This window comes from Pelodiscus sinensis, chromosome 1 (genome assembly GCF_049634645.1).
Source record: "Pelodiscus sinensis isolate JC-2024 chromosome 1, ASM4963464v1, whole genome shotgun sequence".
NCBI classification, from domain to species: Eukaryota; Metazoa; Chordata; order Testudines; family Trionychidae; genus Pelodiscus; species Pelodiscus sinensis.
In genome coordinates, this window is record NC_134711.1 from 26,542,933 (window position 1) to 26,561,507 (window position 18,575).

The 18,575-nt window shown below is 40.3% G+C and overlaps 2 protein-coding genes across 4 annotated transcripts in view; one reads left to right on the forward strand and one right to left on the reverse strand.

Annotated features, from left to right (window-relative positions):
• The window catches only part of HBP1 (HMG-box transcription factor 1), a 45,348-nt gene extending 40,805 nt beyond the window's left edge, over positions 1-4,543 (forward strand). For both annotated transcript variants that reach the window (XM_006120387.4, XM_075927045.1), the window contains exons 10-11: positions 447-588; positions 3,440-4,543. In XM_006120387.4, coding sequence (XP_006120449.4) covers positions 447-588; positions 3,440-3,457 — 160 coding nt within the window. In that variant the 3' untranslated portion in view covers positions 3,458-4,543. The remainder of the gene's footprint in view (positions 1-446; positions 589-3,439) is intronic.
• A 235-nt stretch (positions 4,544-4,778) lies between these two features.
• COG5 (component of oligomeric golgi complex 5) overlaps positions 4,779-18,575 on the reverse strand; it is a 349,021-nt gene continuing 335,224 nt past the window's right edge. For both annotated transcript variants that reach the window (XM_006120390.4, XM_075927034.1), the window contains 4 exons: positions 15,628-15,704; positions 14,985-15,111; positions 14,292-14,371; positions 4,779-5,580 (listed from right to left, as the gene is read on the reverse strand). In XM_006120390.4, coding sequence (XP_006120452.1) covers positions 5,466-5,580; positions 14,292-14,371; positions 14,985-15,111; positions 15,628-15,704 — 399 coding nt within the window. In that variant the 3' untranslated portion in view covers positions 4,779-5,465. The remainder of the gene's footprint in view (positions 5,581-14,291; positions 14,372-14,984; positions 15,112-15,627; positions 15,705-18,575) is intronic.

Genomic DNA, 18,575 nt, shown 5'->3' on the forward strand with positions numbered 1-18,575 from the left:
ATAATCAACACCCTAATTATGAAGCAGCATCTTTTCAGCAAGTGCTGTCATATCATCATCCCATAAAATGAGGTGACAGAGAACAATTAAGTAAATATGGTGTGGTTCTACGTAAAGGGTGATAGCTACACAATGACCAACAAAACTCTTAACTTTCCCACTTTGTTAGATTATAGTCATCTGATGTCCAAATTTACTTTTAAATGTCAAAATATGCTCGTCTGGCTTTACTTTAAAAATTGTTGGGGGTCTTTCTTGTGACTATTCAGCGAGTATAGAATAGTCAGACACATGCTCACACACTGTGAAGAGGAAATTGTTGATGCCTTGTGTGCTGTCACATCTAACATGTCCTTCTGATGGCAGGCTTTTACAAGAGACAAGAGATGTTATGGAATTTATAAGAACTTCCTGCTTTGACCATTCTATAAACATTTATTTTGCAGGGCCATAAGTGTGATACTTGGTGACAGGTGGAAGAAAATGAAGAATGAGGAAAGACGGATGTACACACTAGAAGCCAAGGCTTTGGCTGAAGAACAAAAACGTTTAAATCCTGACTGTTGGAAACGGAAACGAACAAATTCAGTATGTTTCTGTCACCGTGCAACTGTGTTACATAGTTAAAAATAAGTTCATAGGCTTATGCACTCCTTTATTGCACTAGCCCAGTGGTTCCCAACCACTAGTCCCCGGTGGAGCCTGTCAGCTGGGGTTCCTCTTGCAGCAGTGGGATGAGTGGCCCAGCAGACAACCAGGTGTGCTGCAGCTTGAGCTGGTGCCACAGTGAGGCTGTCCCAGGCTCGCTCTACTAGGGCAGCCTCACCATGCCCCTGGTTCTCTGATGGCTGCTATGTGGCCTCCCTGGTGGGGTTGTATGATGGGCAGCTGCAACGCTCAGCGGTGCTCAGCAGGGGCCTGGTTGCTGCTGCAGCTGGGCTCCATGTGGTGCTTGGCTTGAGCTGACCACCGCAGCAGCTGGGCTCCACACGGCACTTGGCCCTGGCCAAGTGCTGCCACGGTGCTCAGCTGGGGCCAAGCGCCACATAGTGCCTGGCTGCTGCGGCATTCTGCAAGGGCTTGGCATGCTGTGGGCACCACGCAACCCTCCTGCTGCACATGTGGGTGGCTTTAAGAGGCGGGGGGGAGGGGCTGACACAGAGTGGCACTGTGACATCCAGGATGGGGGGCTTTGGAGGTGCAGTTAGAGGGGCAGGGCTGGCACTGGGAACAGGGCAAATATTGGGGGCTGGAACAGGCGGTCCTGGGGGGATTGGCTGCAGTGGGGCTGAGTGGCCTAGGCTTTAGGAGAGTTTGAGTGCAGGGGGACTCTGGGTTGAGGTGCAGAAGCAGGGGGTCTGCGCTGTCACATGCAGTGTAAGGTGTAGGAAGGAATATGGAATACAGGAGGTGGTACCAGGTTCTGGCTCTGGGAGGGGTTTCAGGGCTGGGGCAGGAGCTTGAGATGCAAGAAGGGGCCTGGCTCTCAGAGGCTGCAGATTGAGTGGTGAAAGAGAAATGCTGGTCTAGCATAGCTGCGGCTGCTGAACTCATGCTACTCCTGGTCTTAGTGCTGCAGCAGAACCTGCCTGTTGAAGGGGGTGGCACTTTAGGCAGTCCCAGACAGCTCCCAGAAGGGGCCAGCATGCCCCTGTGGCTCTGCATATTGCCCCCTCTCTGTGAGCACCACCCCTGCAGCTCCCATTGGCTCCAATTCCCTGATCTCAGCCAGTGGGAGCTACGGTGTAAGCAGGAACAATGCACAGAAAGCTCTGGTTCCCCCCAACTGCAGGAGCATGCTGGCCATTTCTGGGAGCAGCATGGGGCCAAGGCAGGCAGGAAGCCTCCCAGCCCTTCTGCATCACAGGACATCGCAATCAGCTGAGAGTCTGCAGGATTAACCAGTTGATCATGACTGACAAGTTGGTGACGATTGCTCTATTGCCTTTGTCCTGCTGTTGGACAGTTGCAGTCACAGTGTATTCTAAGGGGATGACATGGGGTTATTGGCTTGCTGCAAAGCGGATGCCTTTGTGACTTCCATAGTCACCCACTCTCATGTTTCTCCTCAAAAGCCCACATGTATTCCACCTGTCTGTGCAGTGAGACTATTTTCAAAGAGCATGGAGTCTGCACTGATTTCAACTTGAGTGCAAATGAGATGTGCAGGTGTTGCTTTAGGGCTTAGCCAAACCGTGGTTGCACTGGACATAGCAGAGCCTTTGGTCCCTGAGCAGCACAAAGCACCACCAAATCCTAAATGGCACCACCCAGCTGACTGCTCGTCTCTTTCTATGCAACTCTACAACAACAGACTCGACATTAGAAACTGTGTAGTAAGGCAGTAAAACGTCTGTTGCATGTGCAAACCCAGTTATTTAAGCTTGCACTAAGCCAGTGTAGTCTTATTAATGGCTTCTATTCAGTAACTGTGTTTTCCCAATTATGTGGTCTTGAGACTAAGTGGCTGTGTCTAGACTGCACCCCTTTTGCGGAAAAGGGATGCAGATTAGACACAGCGCAATTGCAAATGAAGCGGGGATTTAAATCTCCCCCGCTTCATTTGCATGAACATGGCTGCCGCTTTTTTCCGGCTCGGAGCTTTGCCGGCAAAAAGCGCCAGTCTAGACGGGGATCTTTTGGAAAATAAAGCCTTTTCCGAAAGATCCCTTATTCCTGATTTTAAGAGGAATAAGGGATCTTTCGGAAAAGGGTTTATTTTCCGAAAGATCCCCATCTAGACTGGCGCTTTTTGCCAGCAAAGCCCCGAGCCGGAAAAAAGCGGCAGCCATGTTTCATGCAAATGAAGCGGGGGAGATTTAAATCCCTGTTTCATTTGCAATTGCGCTGTGTCTAATCTGCATCCCTTTTCCGCAAAAGGGGTGCAGTCTAGACACAGCCAGTGTGAGAGCCCCTGTGCCAGTAAGGCAGCTTAGTGTACATACCCTAGTCATAGACATGAAGACCAAATTAAACTCAGTTGCACCTGGGTATTTGCAGCAACATTTCAGCAAGTCTTGGCTTAGCCTCAGTAAGAGGGAGAACTTGGACTTAGCCCCCTCTGTATTGAGATTTTCCCTGTTAACTCTTTTTGGGTGTATAGATACAGTAGTTATGGACATTACCTCCATGACAAAGCTAGTGCTCTGTGTGCTTGGTACACTTCACTTGAGGTTCAGTGAGCAAACAAGTGATTCAGAGACCTCTCCAAATAATTATTTGGCTTCACTTGTTAGTCAAGGAATAGAGGTAATTGCTAGTTCATTTTGCGACCACTGGAGTGTGAGCATGTTATTTTTTGCATGCACTTTAATTAGCAACTGTGAATACTTTTGTAAATTCTGTAAATACATCCTTTTCACATCTCCTACTACTGCATCTGTGTTTCTCTTTCCTTTGTAATTGCTAACTGGTTTCTTTTTTGTTAATGTTTTTACAGGGCTCACAGCAACATTAAATCAGAATTTTACTGTTCTTAATGGCTGACAGACACTTGATGGAGAGACTTATGAAGATCAAGGTCTTACCAGTTGTGAATTTGTGAGACCACAAAATACTGGCATTATCAAGTCAGAAATTGATTTAATGGGAATGAGAATTTGCTTTTTTACAATAGAGCATTAAGTATGCTAAAACTGTCAACATCATAAACCAAATTGCCTTATTTTTCTTCCAAACTTCATATACATCTATCAGGTAATATAGGCTTGAAAATGGCTATCCTGTGGTGCTAAGTAAATTAGGAAAAAGAGGAGATGTGTATAAATGTTTTATTTTTTAAAAATGTACAAAAAAGGGGAATTTTAAAATATGTAACAGCTGTTTATACATTGATTTCTATTGCTGATTAATATGTATTGCACAAGCCATGTAATTAATTACAATTCTGGGAGCTGGGATTTCCTGAAATGGCAAAAAGCCCTAGCACCAACCTGCAAACTCCCAGTCTGCCCTGTGCCAACAAGCTGCCGAATTGTGTGGTAAGTGGACAGTGTAGTGTAATGTAGCAAGAGAGTTGCTTGGTGGGGTGCCACATGTAAAATTTATATCCACGGTGTGATGTTTTTGCACCGGCTGACAGTACTCTGAGCTATTATTTCCAATGGAAATAATGGCCTGGGCAAGGATTAAATGAATTCATAGCATTGCATTATCTCAAGAAAATATTGCAAATTATAATTATCACCATTGTATTTTGAACTTTGTGTTTTGTCTTTTCTGCCACATATTCTATGATTATATTTTATTTTGCCATAAGATGTCTTTATGGTGGGGGCAAACTTTGCACTTATGTAGGTGCAACACTTGCACTTTACTTTTTTCCTCCAACTGTCTAAAATTAGACCAGATACATTAGAATTACAGCTGCTTTTGCTGTAAACTTTTACAATCATGGCTTTTCATGTTACTAAACAAGCAGTGTGTTTCTTTTTAAAGAATCACAAACTGTAAATTAATTGTTTGACACGTGTCTACAGGATGTTGCCCCTAAAATTTTTGCACACTATATTCTTGTATTATTTCAAATAAATTTGTAAAACTTCTTGGTGGTGGGTATTTTTTTTTTATAAACTAAAGAAAACTAGTCATTAAATCAGTTCTGCAGAAATACACATTTTACTTATTGCAAATCTTTATAAAGATTTGTGTAGTGTAATTTTATAAAGAACCAAATGTGTAGAATATTTTAACTGCATATTTTGTGTAAGTATTTTTGATGCATTTTTGTAATTAGGAAACCACTCATCAAATGTTAAATGTTGAATTCAAGATCAAAAGACAGTAGATGCTCTTTATTGTATTTGAAACAAAAAAGATAGAAAGTCAAAATGAGTATTACTTCAAAGTTCTAAGATGCTGCTGAGAATCAAATTACTTTATTTTGTAAAGGTGAATGTTTTTCTTGTGATAAACTTAGTGCTTTTTACATGGAATATTAGACATCAAACAATCTAACTCTGCTGGAATTTAAACCCCTTCATTTTAACATTATAAAAAAATGCCACCTTTCTGCAAAACACTAATATTTAATCAAGCTCTTTATTGTGCCATTTTCAGGAAAATAGCTAAATGTGTAGGTATCATTTATAAGAATTCATTTACTAAAGCATATAGAACATTTGTGCAAGTCCTAATTTTTTATTTTACCTTCTAAATTCAGAAAGGATATTAGAAAGTATTAAGCAAATATTATTTGAAAATATTTTCTTTGTAGTGAAACAAAAATAGTTTGTTTGAAATTATATTATTCTATTATAATAAAACATTTCCTACTGTTTAGCCAAAAGTTGAAGAATATAGAGTACAAAGAAAAGATGTGAGAATCTTTATTAGACAGGGCTTTTTCTGATCACATGTGTGAAAATTATAGCATATCTGAAAATAATTATATTAACCCAATAAGCATTCATCTCTCAGTGCCCAATTGCAATATAGAATTTCAACAGCATTTGGGCTGTATGCTGTTACTGAAGTGTAGACATTGCTTTCTTCAGCAGTTGAACCATTATGGGATAGACCGGTGCAAACTCCTTTCCTTCTCTACTTCTTACCGACTGAACGTAAGCTTCCAGTGCACCTCTGAGTTAAAAAAAAAAAAAAAAGAAAAAGAAAGTAGAGGATCATTTTCATTGTAAAGAAGTTAGACTTAATTATTTGTGCAGTTAGCTATTGTATAAATAAGTTTTGGAACCAGAGTAGATTTGTAAATTTAGAACTGTGAAATACTAAAAAAGGCATTTGATCAGTATTTATTGAATCGGGAGTGAATCGCTTTTTCTAAACTAGTGTTTTCCCAGACTCTTGGAAGCTCTGCAACATCCCTCTCAAAAACAGGAAAATAAAACTAGTCACAACTGATCCTTTAATACTATGTGGTGTTAGACATTTTCATTTATGTATCATCACAGGCTCTTCCTTCCCCTCACATCTGTTTTATGAAGATCTACTTTTTGTACTTTCAGCAGTGAAATAGTTAAGTTAGTGGCAGCTTGTAGACTGAAGGGCATAGAGTGAATGTGTTCTTCAGTCAGACCAGCCAATTTTTTTTTTTTTTTTTTTAAGGTGAGACTCTGGAAAAAAAAATGCAAGAGGGCTGTAGGTGGCTCCTCTTTACTGCACCTTTTGAGAAATACTGCTCTAAATTATAATAATGACATTTTCACATCTATGTGTGCATTTTTTACTGGATTTTTCCTATGCAGTGTCGTGTGTTGCCAGGAGAGGTGTATAGATTTACGGCCAGAAGTCTGACCTGCTTATTAACACATGCCATAGCTTTCACCCAATAAATAACATGGGTGAATTAGACCACATCCGGGCTTGATTTTTCAAAAGTGGTTTATTAATATTAAATGGTAGTGCTAGTTCTTAACATTAAAGTTTGATTTAGTTTTTTACTATTAACTAGGTAGTCTTCATAATTTTCTTGTCTAAATAGCAGTACATAAGAACGGCCGTACTGGGTCAGACCCAAAGGTCCTTCTACCCCAGTATCCTGTCTGCCGACAGTGGCCAGCACCAGGTGCACCAGAGAGAGTGGACCGAAAACAATGATCAAGCGATTTGTCTCCTGCCATCCTTCTCCAGCCTCTGACAAACAGAGGCCAAGGACACCATTTTATCCCCTGGCTAATAGCCTTTTATGGACCTAACCTCCATGAAATTATTTAGCTTCTCTTTAAACTCTGTTATAGTCCTAGCCTTCACAGCCTCCTCTGGCAAGGAGTTCCACAGGTCGACTACACGCTGTGTGAAGAAGAACTTTCTTGTATTAGTTTTAAACCTGCTACCCATTAATTTCATTTGGTGTCCTCTAGTTCTTCTATTTAGGGAACTAATAAATAACTTTTCTTTATCGGCCCTCTCCACACCACTCATGATTTTATATACCTCTATCATATCCCCCCTCAGTCTCCTCTTTTTTAAACTGAAAAGTCCCAGTCGCTTTAACCTCTCCTCATATGGGACCCGTTCCAAACCCCTAATCATTTTAGTTGCCCTTTTCTGAACCCTTTCCAAGGCCAAAATACCTTTTTTGAGGTGAGGAGACCACATCTGTACACAGTATTCAAGATGTGGGCGTACCATAGTTTTATACAGGGGCAGTAAGATATTCTGGGTCTTATTTTCTATCCCTTTCCTAATAATTCCTAGCATCCTATTTGCCTTTTTGACCGCCGCTGCACACTGTGTGGAAGTTTTAAGAGAACTGTCCACGATAACTCCAAGATCTCTTTCCTGATTTGTCATAGCCAAATTAGCCTCCATCATACTGTACGTATAGTTGGGGTTATTTTTCCCGATGTGCATTACTTTACACTTATCCACATTAAATTTCATTTGCCATTTTGTTGCTCAATCACTCAGTTTGGTGAGATCTTCTTGGAGTCCCTCACAGTCTGCTTCTGTCTCGACTATCTTAAACAGTTTTGTATCATCTGCAAACTTTACTACCTCACTGCTTACCCCTTTCTCCAGATCATTTATGAATAAGTTGAAAAGGATTGGTCCCAGGACTGACCCTTGGGGGACACACTAGTTACCCCTCTCCATTCTGAAAATTTACCATTTATTCCTACCCTTTGTTTCCTGTCTTTTAACCAGTTCTCAATCCAAGAAAGGACCTTCCCCCTTTTATCCCAGGCCATGTAATTTACACAGGAGCCTTTGGTGAGGAACCTTGTCAAAGGCTTTCTGAAAATCCAAGTATACTATATCTACTGGATCCCCCTTGTCCGCATGTTTGTTAACCCCTTAAAAAAACTCTAATAGATTAGTAAGACAGGATTTCCCTTTACAGAAACCATGTTGACTTTTGTCCAACAAATTATGTTCTTCTACATACTTCACAATTTTATTCTTTACTATTGTTTCGACTAATTTGCCCGGCACAAAGCTCAACATCTGCCTATGCAGCATAGGAGCAACGTCGCGCCAGTGCGAGGACGGAGACTTCGGGTGTCCCCCCCGCAGACACACCCCATGCTCCTGTCTTGATGGAGCTCTTCCCTGACACATCTTCTTGGACATCCTCGATACCTGGGACTGGTGCCACAGTGCTGTCAAGCAGCCTGACGCCACAGAGAGCCCTAGTGTGGCAGCTGCCTCACACTAATGCCAGCACACTACTCATGAATGGTGCAGGGCCCAGTGCCAGCTTGGAGTACTAACTCCATTAGAATTGCACTCGTTTGGTCCTAGGCTTGAATGACCTGCAGATCTTGCAGGAGTCGGTCAAATGTCCATCTCCGAGGCACTTAAGGCACTCTTTGTGTGGGTCCCCACACGGCATGTGCTTCTGGCCCCACGCGCAAGGTTTGAAGCCATGGGACCCTGGCATTCCCCCTAAGGTGGGAATGAGGTGCAAATTCTAACTCAATACTAAAATATGAATGAACAACTACTAACACTATTTACAGAAGACTGAACTATTCACAGGTGATTAAGAAAAGAAAGGGCCAAGGGCGCACTTGCTACATCCAGCAACCATCAGGAGTGGTAAGAAGGAACTGAGGGGATGGTGGGCCAGCAGGAGTATATATGGGTCGATATAGTGGCGCCACTCCAAGGGGCTCACTGGATAGCCCAATAGGTACTACTAAGGGCAAAAAGCTTCCGGAACTTGTGCATGCAGCGCACGCACACCTGGATGGACATAAGCACTCAGAGAAGCTTTCCTAAGGAGCAGCATGGGCTGCATTTGAGCAGTCTAGGAATATAGGAATAGAGACATTCAAGCAGCTATGGTTTTGGTGACACATGAATGTGGAATTCCCAGTGGCAGTTTCCAGATAATAGGGACTTTGCATACTTTACAGCTGCTAACAAAACTGGTGGAGTCTGACCATGCTCTGACTGTCAGACAATCCCATTTCAGTATAATGCTCCATTTTTGGCTAATAATGGTTTAATCCAAAGCAGCTCAAATTGGGGCACCACAGGGCACAATGGAACTTGCCAGGAACTTTCCATCCATGTGGCCTGAATTAAATCCTCTACAATCCTTAAAAAAGAGGGCTTTGATAAGAGTGTTGGCAGGGAGAAAAAAGAGGAAGCAACATTTGAAGCCTGGAGAATAACATCAACATTTCCCCAAGCCCCAGAGGTTTGCTGAAGAGACATACGGTTAAAGCCCAGGACTGTTTATCGCTTGGGATGCAGCAATTTTTAACTTAGGAAATAAACTTGACGTGCAAGTTTCACTCCTCCTTCAAGGAAATTATGTAACTTTACTTGTAGCATATGGACATCATGACACACAGAGATGGGTCCCTCAGCAATAAAGATAATGACAGTAAGGTGCAGGGGGCACGGTAACTCAGTCATTGAAAAACACTGTCATATTTCACTCCTAGCTTTATGGGAGCACAAAAGTGTGTAAACCTCTTATAAAACTGCTACAAACAAAAACACACACACACACACACACACACACACACACACACAAGAGGTTCAGTCCTGTCTGAAAACCAGTTTTATTAACGATGTTATGAGGCAGGTTATGTCATCACATTATAAAAATGTTACCAGTCCTAACTTATAAAAACTGATATAGACGATGGCATAAGAAAGTTAAGTATTGATGCATCATTTTACCATGATAATTCTGTATCAAGAGTAGTAAATTAATTTATTCCCACAGAGTACACTGTAAAGATACTTGTAAATAAGGAGCAGTTGAAGACTTGGATGCTTTATATGCTAAATGATCATGAGACACTGAAAAAGAAACTGGATCATACTGTCATACAGAGAGATGTAATTTATGTGCATACTGTATTCCAAGTGTTTAAGAAAAAAACAAACCCTGTTTATATAATTCAGAGAACCCGGTCTCCAAGAGATTATACCCAATATTGCCCTATACTTTGCATCTTCAAATCTAATCAAAGGACATAAAATCTGTTCATTAATTCCCTTTCCATTTCAAAAGATCAGATGTGATATACATTACAGATCTCGTTTGTAAGAGAAAGCTACAGAAAGAGGGTTGGTGGGATATTCTGCATATATTAATGTTTCATGAAAAATTCCATCAGATGTACGAAAAAAAATCGAAGTTTAAGATGCCCACCCACATAAAGAAGAACAGAAGAAGATTTTAAAGCACTTATTAAATTACTTCACTTGCTTGAGCAAAAACATCAGCTTTCTTAGAATTCAGGACAAGCTGATTATATAAGACTAGATATTTTTTATAAATTGTTCTTTCAAAACATGAAGATTTCTATCTAAATTAAAACAATTAGCAAAACTATGATCTGGATACTATCCCTTAAAGCAATCTCAGTAAATGCCAATGGAATGGATTGTTCATTCATTCATCAATGTTTATATACTTGAAATACTAAATCCTCAATCCTGACATCTGATTCACTCAGACAAGCCCTTCCTTAGACTGTTAGCTTGGGGTACACTGTCTTGTGTTTGTGAAGTGCTTAGCACAATGAACTCATGATCCATGACTGAGGTTCCTAAATACTCTTAATACAACAAATAATACTATTAATAATGTACAGGGTCCCGAACAGGTGCACAGATCAGTATGAACTGGTCAGATTACAGGATCAGGGCTATGAACTATTTTACAAATAAGTTCTTGTTATTTTGTTATTTGCTATGTAAAGTCTAAGGCAAAGAGGAGATATCTATGGATTATGATAGTACAGACAATTATGCCATAAACTACCTCTGTTTAATCAAAATATTACAAAAGCTTATATACATAAACACTACACAGAAGGAAGATCACTCTATTTTATTAAAGCTTGCACAAAAATTAGCTCAAATAATTGTAATCTATAGTTCTGCCAACCAAAAGATAACTCGTATCAAAGTATTTTTATGAACAAGCTAGCGTTGCTTGGGTACTTTTCTTTTCTACCCCACACTTCCTAGCAAAAAAGGGTTCAGCAATTTGATTGGGTGGTTCTGAGTTTGACCAACTTAACTAGAAATGTAAACAGCCCATGTATGACAAGGAAAACCAGTACCTGTAATACAAAACACAATCCACTAGCTCATGATATCATCAACATGTTTTGTTAGTCTTTAAGGTGCTGCTAAACTATCTGTTGTTTTTTTAAGTTTTTCCAACAGACTAACTCAGCTATCCCTCTACTCCTCTATTCAAGACATGAAGGGACATATTTTGCATACTGTTTTAGGTGTTGAATACAACCACATAAGAATGGCCATAGTGGATCAGACCAGAGATCCAACAGGTGCTTCAGAGGGAATGAACAGAACAAGTTATCAAGTGATCTATGATCCACTCTCAGCTTCTGACAATCAGCAACTACTAGGGACACCCAGAGCATGGAGTTGCATCCCTGACCTTCTTAGCCAATAGCCATTGACAGACTAATCCTCCAATAACTTAGTATTTTTCTGAGCCCTGTTATAGTTCCCTGACAACAAGTGCCATAGGTTTACTGAGAGCTGTGTGAAGCAGCACTTCCTTTTGTTTCCTTTAAACCTGCCGAATATTCATTTCATTGGGTGAACTGGTTCCCATGTTATGTGAAGGAGTAAATTAACACTTCCTTACTCCCTCCCTTTCTCCACATCAGTCACAACTGTATAGACCACTATCATATACCCCCTTAACTGTCTTTTTTCCAAGATGAAAAATCTCACTTTTCAATCTCTCTTCATACAGAAGATGCTACCTTCCCATAACCATTTTTCTTGCCCTTCCTTGTACCAATTCCAATATATCTTTGTTGAGAAGGGATGACCAGATCTACTGCAGAAGTAAAGATGCAGACAAAAATCACTTAGTAATTACATATTCTAAATGCTGCAGGTTCAAAATACAGTAAGGTGTAACATAGAAGAAAAGAAGAATAGTTTAATAATTGTATACAAGCTTCCAAATTTTATTTCCAATTGTATGTGAGCCATCGCACAGTAACACCTCACAGAGGCTTATGAAATAAAGCTGTACTCAAATATATTAATCAGCCATTCTCTTAAGTACCCTGTATCACTGTTAACTTCATGAAGTATAACTGTATTACAGCAAATTTCTATTGACAGTATATTTTACTTTCAGTTTAAAAGTACACGTAGAAAAGTATCTTTTCAATGCAAATATTGCTGGATGAAATTTAAATGCCAGTCATAATCTTAGCAGATGATTGGAATGCACACACACAAATACATTAACAATGTTGCTTCCTGACCACATTAGGCTACACTGTGAGCAGCCCTGCACAAGGATCACCAGCAAGGGCTAGGCATGTTCTTGTGCTGGGTAGGAGCACTGTTCCTGGCTAGCACCAGTAGCAGCAGGAGACTCCCAAAAAGGGGTCAGGGAAAGGCAGGGCCATATCCCCACCGTCTCTTCACATGAATCAAGAGAGGTGGCATAGCACAAAAACCCAGCTCAGCAGAGCTATGACTCCATCATTCATCCCTTGAAGCCCCAGGAGAGATTCTAGCTGCATGTGAAATCCTGCAGGGGTTCAAACTGCAGCACTCTCCTTCCTATCATCCAAAACAAAGGCTTGATCGTACCCTTTGTAAGCCTGTCATATGCAACATAAACCAATGAAATGTTAACCTTTGCCTCAGAGTGCATTTTATGATGAATCCAGCATTCCAAAAGAAATCCAGGCTTACATATTGAGGTCACATGGTCAATTGTTTGCTTAGTCTTGTGAAAAAAGAGTTTTTTCCAAATATTGTTAATTCTGAAAATACCTACTAATAGAGATACATCAGCTTGAAGGTTCCATTATGTCTGCATTTCACCTACCATTGTTACAGGTAACTTTTAAGGTTTTTGGAACTGAAAAAGACTGAAAAATACTTTTTGCTGTGTTTCCCATTTGTTTTCTTTGTGCACATTTTGGACAGTATTTTGTACAGAATCAGTTTTACTGCTTCCCCATATAGTCAATAATAAATGAAAACAAGTCAAGGAGAGGACACAGGACTTACAACTTTTGTTACATTTTGTTAGCATGTTGGATAATTGATCCAGTGATGATAAGTAAGTAGAAACAAGTGCATAGAATAATCGCAAATGTGTAGCTCCTTAGCTACTGTGAATTCTTAAAGGTCAACTATAGATATTTAAAAAAAAAAAAAAAAAGCAAAAATCTGTTCTAAGATCCCAAATCAGGAAGTCCATAACTATAAAACTGTGAAGGGAAATAGGGATGTTAAATTTCAATTAATCAGCTAATTGAGTAGTTAATGGAATTTCCATCAACTACTTGGTCAGTCGATAAGGGGCTCACTCTCTATCCCACTGTGCCTTTCCCTTTGAAATGTACAGTAGCTGTCCACAGCGCTTGTATATTTAAAAAGGGAGAGAGGCAGTGGGTTCCTTCTGCTTCTCTGAAATGTACAGTAGCTGCCCACAGTGCTTGTATATTTCAAAGGGAGAGAGGCAGCAGGAACTTGCGCCAGCAGGGAGCAAAGCAGTCCCCGCTGACACAGGTTCCCTTCTGTGCCTCTTACTTTGAAATGTACAAGAGCCACAGGCAGCTCTTGTACATTCTAAAGGGAGAGGAGCAGCAGTGGGACTTGCTCAAGCTGGACTGTTTCAATTCCTGCTCAGAACATTTCCCCACTGCCCCCGACCCCCATGGAGACAATGCTGGGGGAGGGAGGAACCGACTTTTAAGCCGGCTCCTCCCAGCACTGGCTTGTGTTCTCCATCTTACTGCCTCTCTCTGATAGCAAGGCAGGGTGGAGGGGAAGACGGACGGACAGACAATTAGTCGAGTTCCTATTTGCTCATCGGGTAGTCAACTAGTTGACTAGTTGCTCACATCCTTAAAGGGAAGATGTCATTAGTGCTCTGTATTAGTACCATCTCAGATTCTGTTATCTCCTATAGATCTTGAGTTGCTGACTTCTTCATTTTTCTGGCAGAAATGATATCACAACTCTCGTAAATAGAAGTTTTTCATCTGAACACCTATTTTAATTCCCTTTGTTTATGGCTATGATGTCACTCACTGTTAGCATATGTAGTAGGAAGGCTTAAACCTAGATTTCTCAAGATATTAAGGAGGCAATTTTGTGAAAATAAAGTAGTTATTACATTCTTAAACCATTTTGCATTTTCCCTTTTTAAAAATGTAACTAAGGAGTGTTTAGGGGTGGGCTTTTGCGGGAAATCTTTTGCGGTTCCTCTCTAAAGATGGGCAGAAAGTGACACTCTGGAACAAAGCCCTTACAGTTCACATCTTACTTCACAAGAGCAATTCTGGGCTCTCAGTGAAATATTGCTTCATGGTAATACATTCAAATAGAAGAATAATTATTTTTACCTTATGAGAACAAGCCTGTCCTTTTCAGATGGATGGTCATCAAGCCATTGGGAATAACGGGCAATGGACCACTCTGCTCTCTGATACACAGAAATATGGACAAACCCATTAAACACTAGCACGTAAAAGATATTTGCTATAATGTCAAACAGACATGCACAAGTGTCAGATATAAAGGTAAACTAAATTCAAGTCAAGTGAAGCTGGCTCATCACTATCACAACAGCTAATCAGCAATAAAAATAAACTGTCATCAAAGAAATTGTAGATGATACACAGATGTAGATTCATTTAGGATTCTTAGAGAAATTTTTGTCTCCATCTCCACTAAACGACAGAAGACTTTAACAACATAAAAGAAAACAACAAAACCCTTTTCAAGGACATATGTTAACTTAAGAATTCCTAGCTCTAAAAAGAACACCAGAGAAAGTCCTACATTTATCTGGAAGAATACAAGAAAATTGGGAGCAACTTCAGTACAGCTTATCTGCAGAGTGTTTTTTGGATTTTTTTCTTTGACTTCCACAAACTAACCAAAATATAAAAAGCGGTGAGCGCTCTCACCACAAACAAATAAAAACAGAACCAAGAAACTGTTTCCTGAATGTGGGTTCTCATTAGAGAGGATACACCGATACATGGCAGAGTTAATCTATTAATGGAATATTTCAAAAAGGAAGCCCCAATTACCTGGAATGGTGATTTCAATTCAGGTGGTGATCTTGTAAATAAGAACTGAAGAATAATGCTGAATGGAATAATATCTCCCACAGCTGGACTATTGGCAATATGCTCACTAGTCTGGAACAGCAGTGGTCTGGGAAAAGCACAAGATTGATAACATAATTATGAAAGAAAGGAAAAAGATGCATCTTAAAATATTATTATTCATATAGTGCCACGACTGTACTAAGCTTTTTAGAGACTAGAATTATTTCTGCTTGTGCATCTCATTTGTTTTTTCCTGGTTTGCATCATTGATTTCTAATGCAGAATTTTGTACAGCATATTATTTTAATTAAACAATCACCGAACATTGCAATGCAAGATCTATATTTTTATTAAATCCCTCGGTCTGACAACACAGTTCATTATCATAAGAACTAGCATCAAATACAATGTAAAAAAGTACAGTTTAGTAGACATTAGCATGACAAAATTCACCAAATTGTAGTTACAGTATGAATAAAAGAAAAAGCACTAATTTGTTAATTTGCATGTGAAGTTGCCAGAAGGTTTTAAATAAGAATCACAAGCAACAAGTTGGAAAGTAATTTAATAATATTATTTGGCCACATTACCAATTGCTAGAGATACTGTGATTGTAACTCACCTGAATGACCTCAAAAGCCTATAAGACTTTCCTAGATCAGACACTCGCCTGCAGAGAGGGGCCACTGCTAACTCCATCTGTAGAATAAAAAGACTTTTACTTAAATCAAAATGTCCCCAAATGCAAAGCTCTGCATCTAACAGGTTTGTCTTTAAACAGTAAGTAGAGGACATGGGATGGGTCATCAGCATAATAATGATGATACACTATATAAGAACTAGGGAGTCACCAAATGAAATTAATAGGCAGCAGGTTTAAAACAAAAAAAGGAAGTTCTTCACTCAGTGCACAGTCAACCTGTGAAATTCCTTGCCAGAGGATGTGGTGAAGGCTAGAACTTTAACAGGGTTCAAAAAAGAGCTACAGATTCAAGGAGATTAGGTCCATCAATGGCTATTAGCCAGGATGGGTAGGAATGGTGTCCCTAGCCTCTGTTTCTCTGGAAGTGGGAGACAGGGGAGGGATCACGTGAGGATTACCTGTTGTGATCCTCCCCTCTGGGGCATCTGGTATTGGCCATTGTCAGCAGACAGGATACTGGGCTAGATGGAACTTTGGTTTGACCCAGTATGGTCATTATTATGTTCTTAATAATTGCCAAGTTTGGTACCAGGAAGAAATTTTCTCCACATGATAGACTGCCTGGGCCATGTATGTTTTTTTGCTCTCTTCTTGGCAACACCATAACCAACATACAGTAGGCAGTGGTTATGTTGGCTTCACTCTCTGGATCACAAAACAATTATGTGAGAGATACAATGAACTTTCCCAATGTGTTTGGTGCATTATTTATTTCAGTATGTTTCATCTTTACTGATGGGTTCACTGGTGGAGTAAAGTTCTTCCCGTATCCCATAATCTGGCTAAGATTGACAAGAAAGGGGATAGTAGACAGACATAGGTGGCCCTAATGTTGGGGCCTAATTGTTGTTTTCCAAAAGGCCCAGAGTACTCTCACAAAAGTGAGTGATTCTTCCACTGGTGAGAAGGCTTATTAAAGGATTTATGACTGAACACACATCCCCACAAAAGACTTGGGCACAAACCTATATGAGACAACCACTGGGACCTGTTGTCACTACCATACACTAAGTGTGATCATAATCAGAAGAATGTCTCTGTAAAAGCAATAATTTCTTAATAATCTACTCTGAGTGCTGTCTTCAGTAACAAAAAGGTTTTTTTAAGTACTTCTTAACACCGGGAAATTCTTACTGACTTAGGAGAGTAAGCTAGTTTCTGTTAAAATGTGTACATCGTTCAGACAGTACAGAGAACGTAGTTCCAGCTGCAGAATCTTGATTAATGAAGATGATTAAGCCAGTAAGAACAACAGAATGTTCGGGTTTTAGAGTTCAATATAACAGAAGTTGAAAATACAACGTTTCTATTAGTAAACTGAGAAAACATTATATGAAGTAACTGAAATACAAACATGGAACCCCACAATACCATTTTTACACAGCAGAATTACACTTAAAGCATATTAATAAGTTACAGCCAGAGCCCTTTTATCCAGACATAATTAGTCTTCATTTTTGCCATTCAAGAAGATGGAACTCAACAATAACGGGATGGTAACTTAATTCTGTATATGTGCATTTTTAATCACTATTTTTTAAAAAAAACTATTCAGATATCACACACTTGTATTTGACTTTCATTGGCTGAGTCTATTTCCATATAACATACAATTAAACTAAGGTTCAAAGGGATAAAGATAAAACTGAGTAGCCAGAGCAGCATAGTCCAAACAACTAGAAAAAACAGTTACCCACCTTTTCCTAACTTGTTCTTCAAGGTATGTTGCTTGTGTCCGTCCCATTGTAGGTATACACAGGGTCATTGGAGATTTTTGCCTTAGCAATATCCATAGGGCCAGCAGTGTGGCCCCTTTGAATGCTACACTCATGTACTGTATATCAAGTGCTGCTGGCCCTATGCCCTCTTGGTTCCTTCTTGCTGACAACTCCAGCAGAGGGGTAGGATGGCAAGTGTTGAAATGGATATGAGCAACACATCTCAAAAAAACAACAGCTACAAAAGGAGGGGAACTGTTTTTTCTTTGAGTATTTGCTCATGTTGATTCCATCGTAGGTGAAAGCAGAATCCTTCATGGTGGGCTCAGAGTTCACAGCACTGTAGACTGTAGCACTGCTCTACCCAAAGCCAGTGTCTAACTGAGCTTGCTGGGTCAGTGAATAATGTGATGCAAATATAATATGAACAGATCCTGGCTGACAGATTTCCTAGATTGGCATCTGTACCAAGAAGGCTGCTGATTATCTCTGCACCGTAGGCAAGTAAGGGAATACCTTAGCCAGCTCACAGCATTACTGCATGCAGGTCAGGATCCAGGATGAGATCCTCTGAGTGGACAATGGGTGGCCTTTCATCCTATCCTTCACAAACAGCTATGTTGAGTTACACAACAGCTTTGTTCTATCTAAGAGGAAAGCCAGCTCCTGGCTGACATCCAGGGTGTACAGCCTCCACTCCTCATCTTAAAAATGGGGCAGAGGATTCTCAGCATATTGAAGGGCCTTGAAAAAGACTGTATAGGGCATTTCCAAAGTAAGTGCCCTGACCTCCAACATACTATGTTCTGATGTGACAGCAATCAGTAAAGAAACCAATTCCAGGAGAAAAGCAGGAGGAAGCAGGAAATCAAAAGTTTGAAAGGAGAATCCATGAACTGATTCAGGTCCCAAGGGACATCTGGTTCCCAGACATGAGTAGAGGCATTCCAGCCCTTTTAAGAAGCTCACCATCATGGGATGGGTGAAGAGGGACCTGCCTGGACCAGGGGATATAGTGCCCAGACGGACATTAGGTGGATCTCGAGGAAAGATAAAGATAATCCTTGAAGTTTAAGATACATCAAGTAGAAGATGCATCAAGTAGTCTAGAATATCCTGCAGTGAGGCCTGAAAGTGCAGCTCCAACAC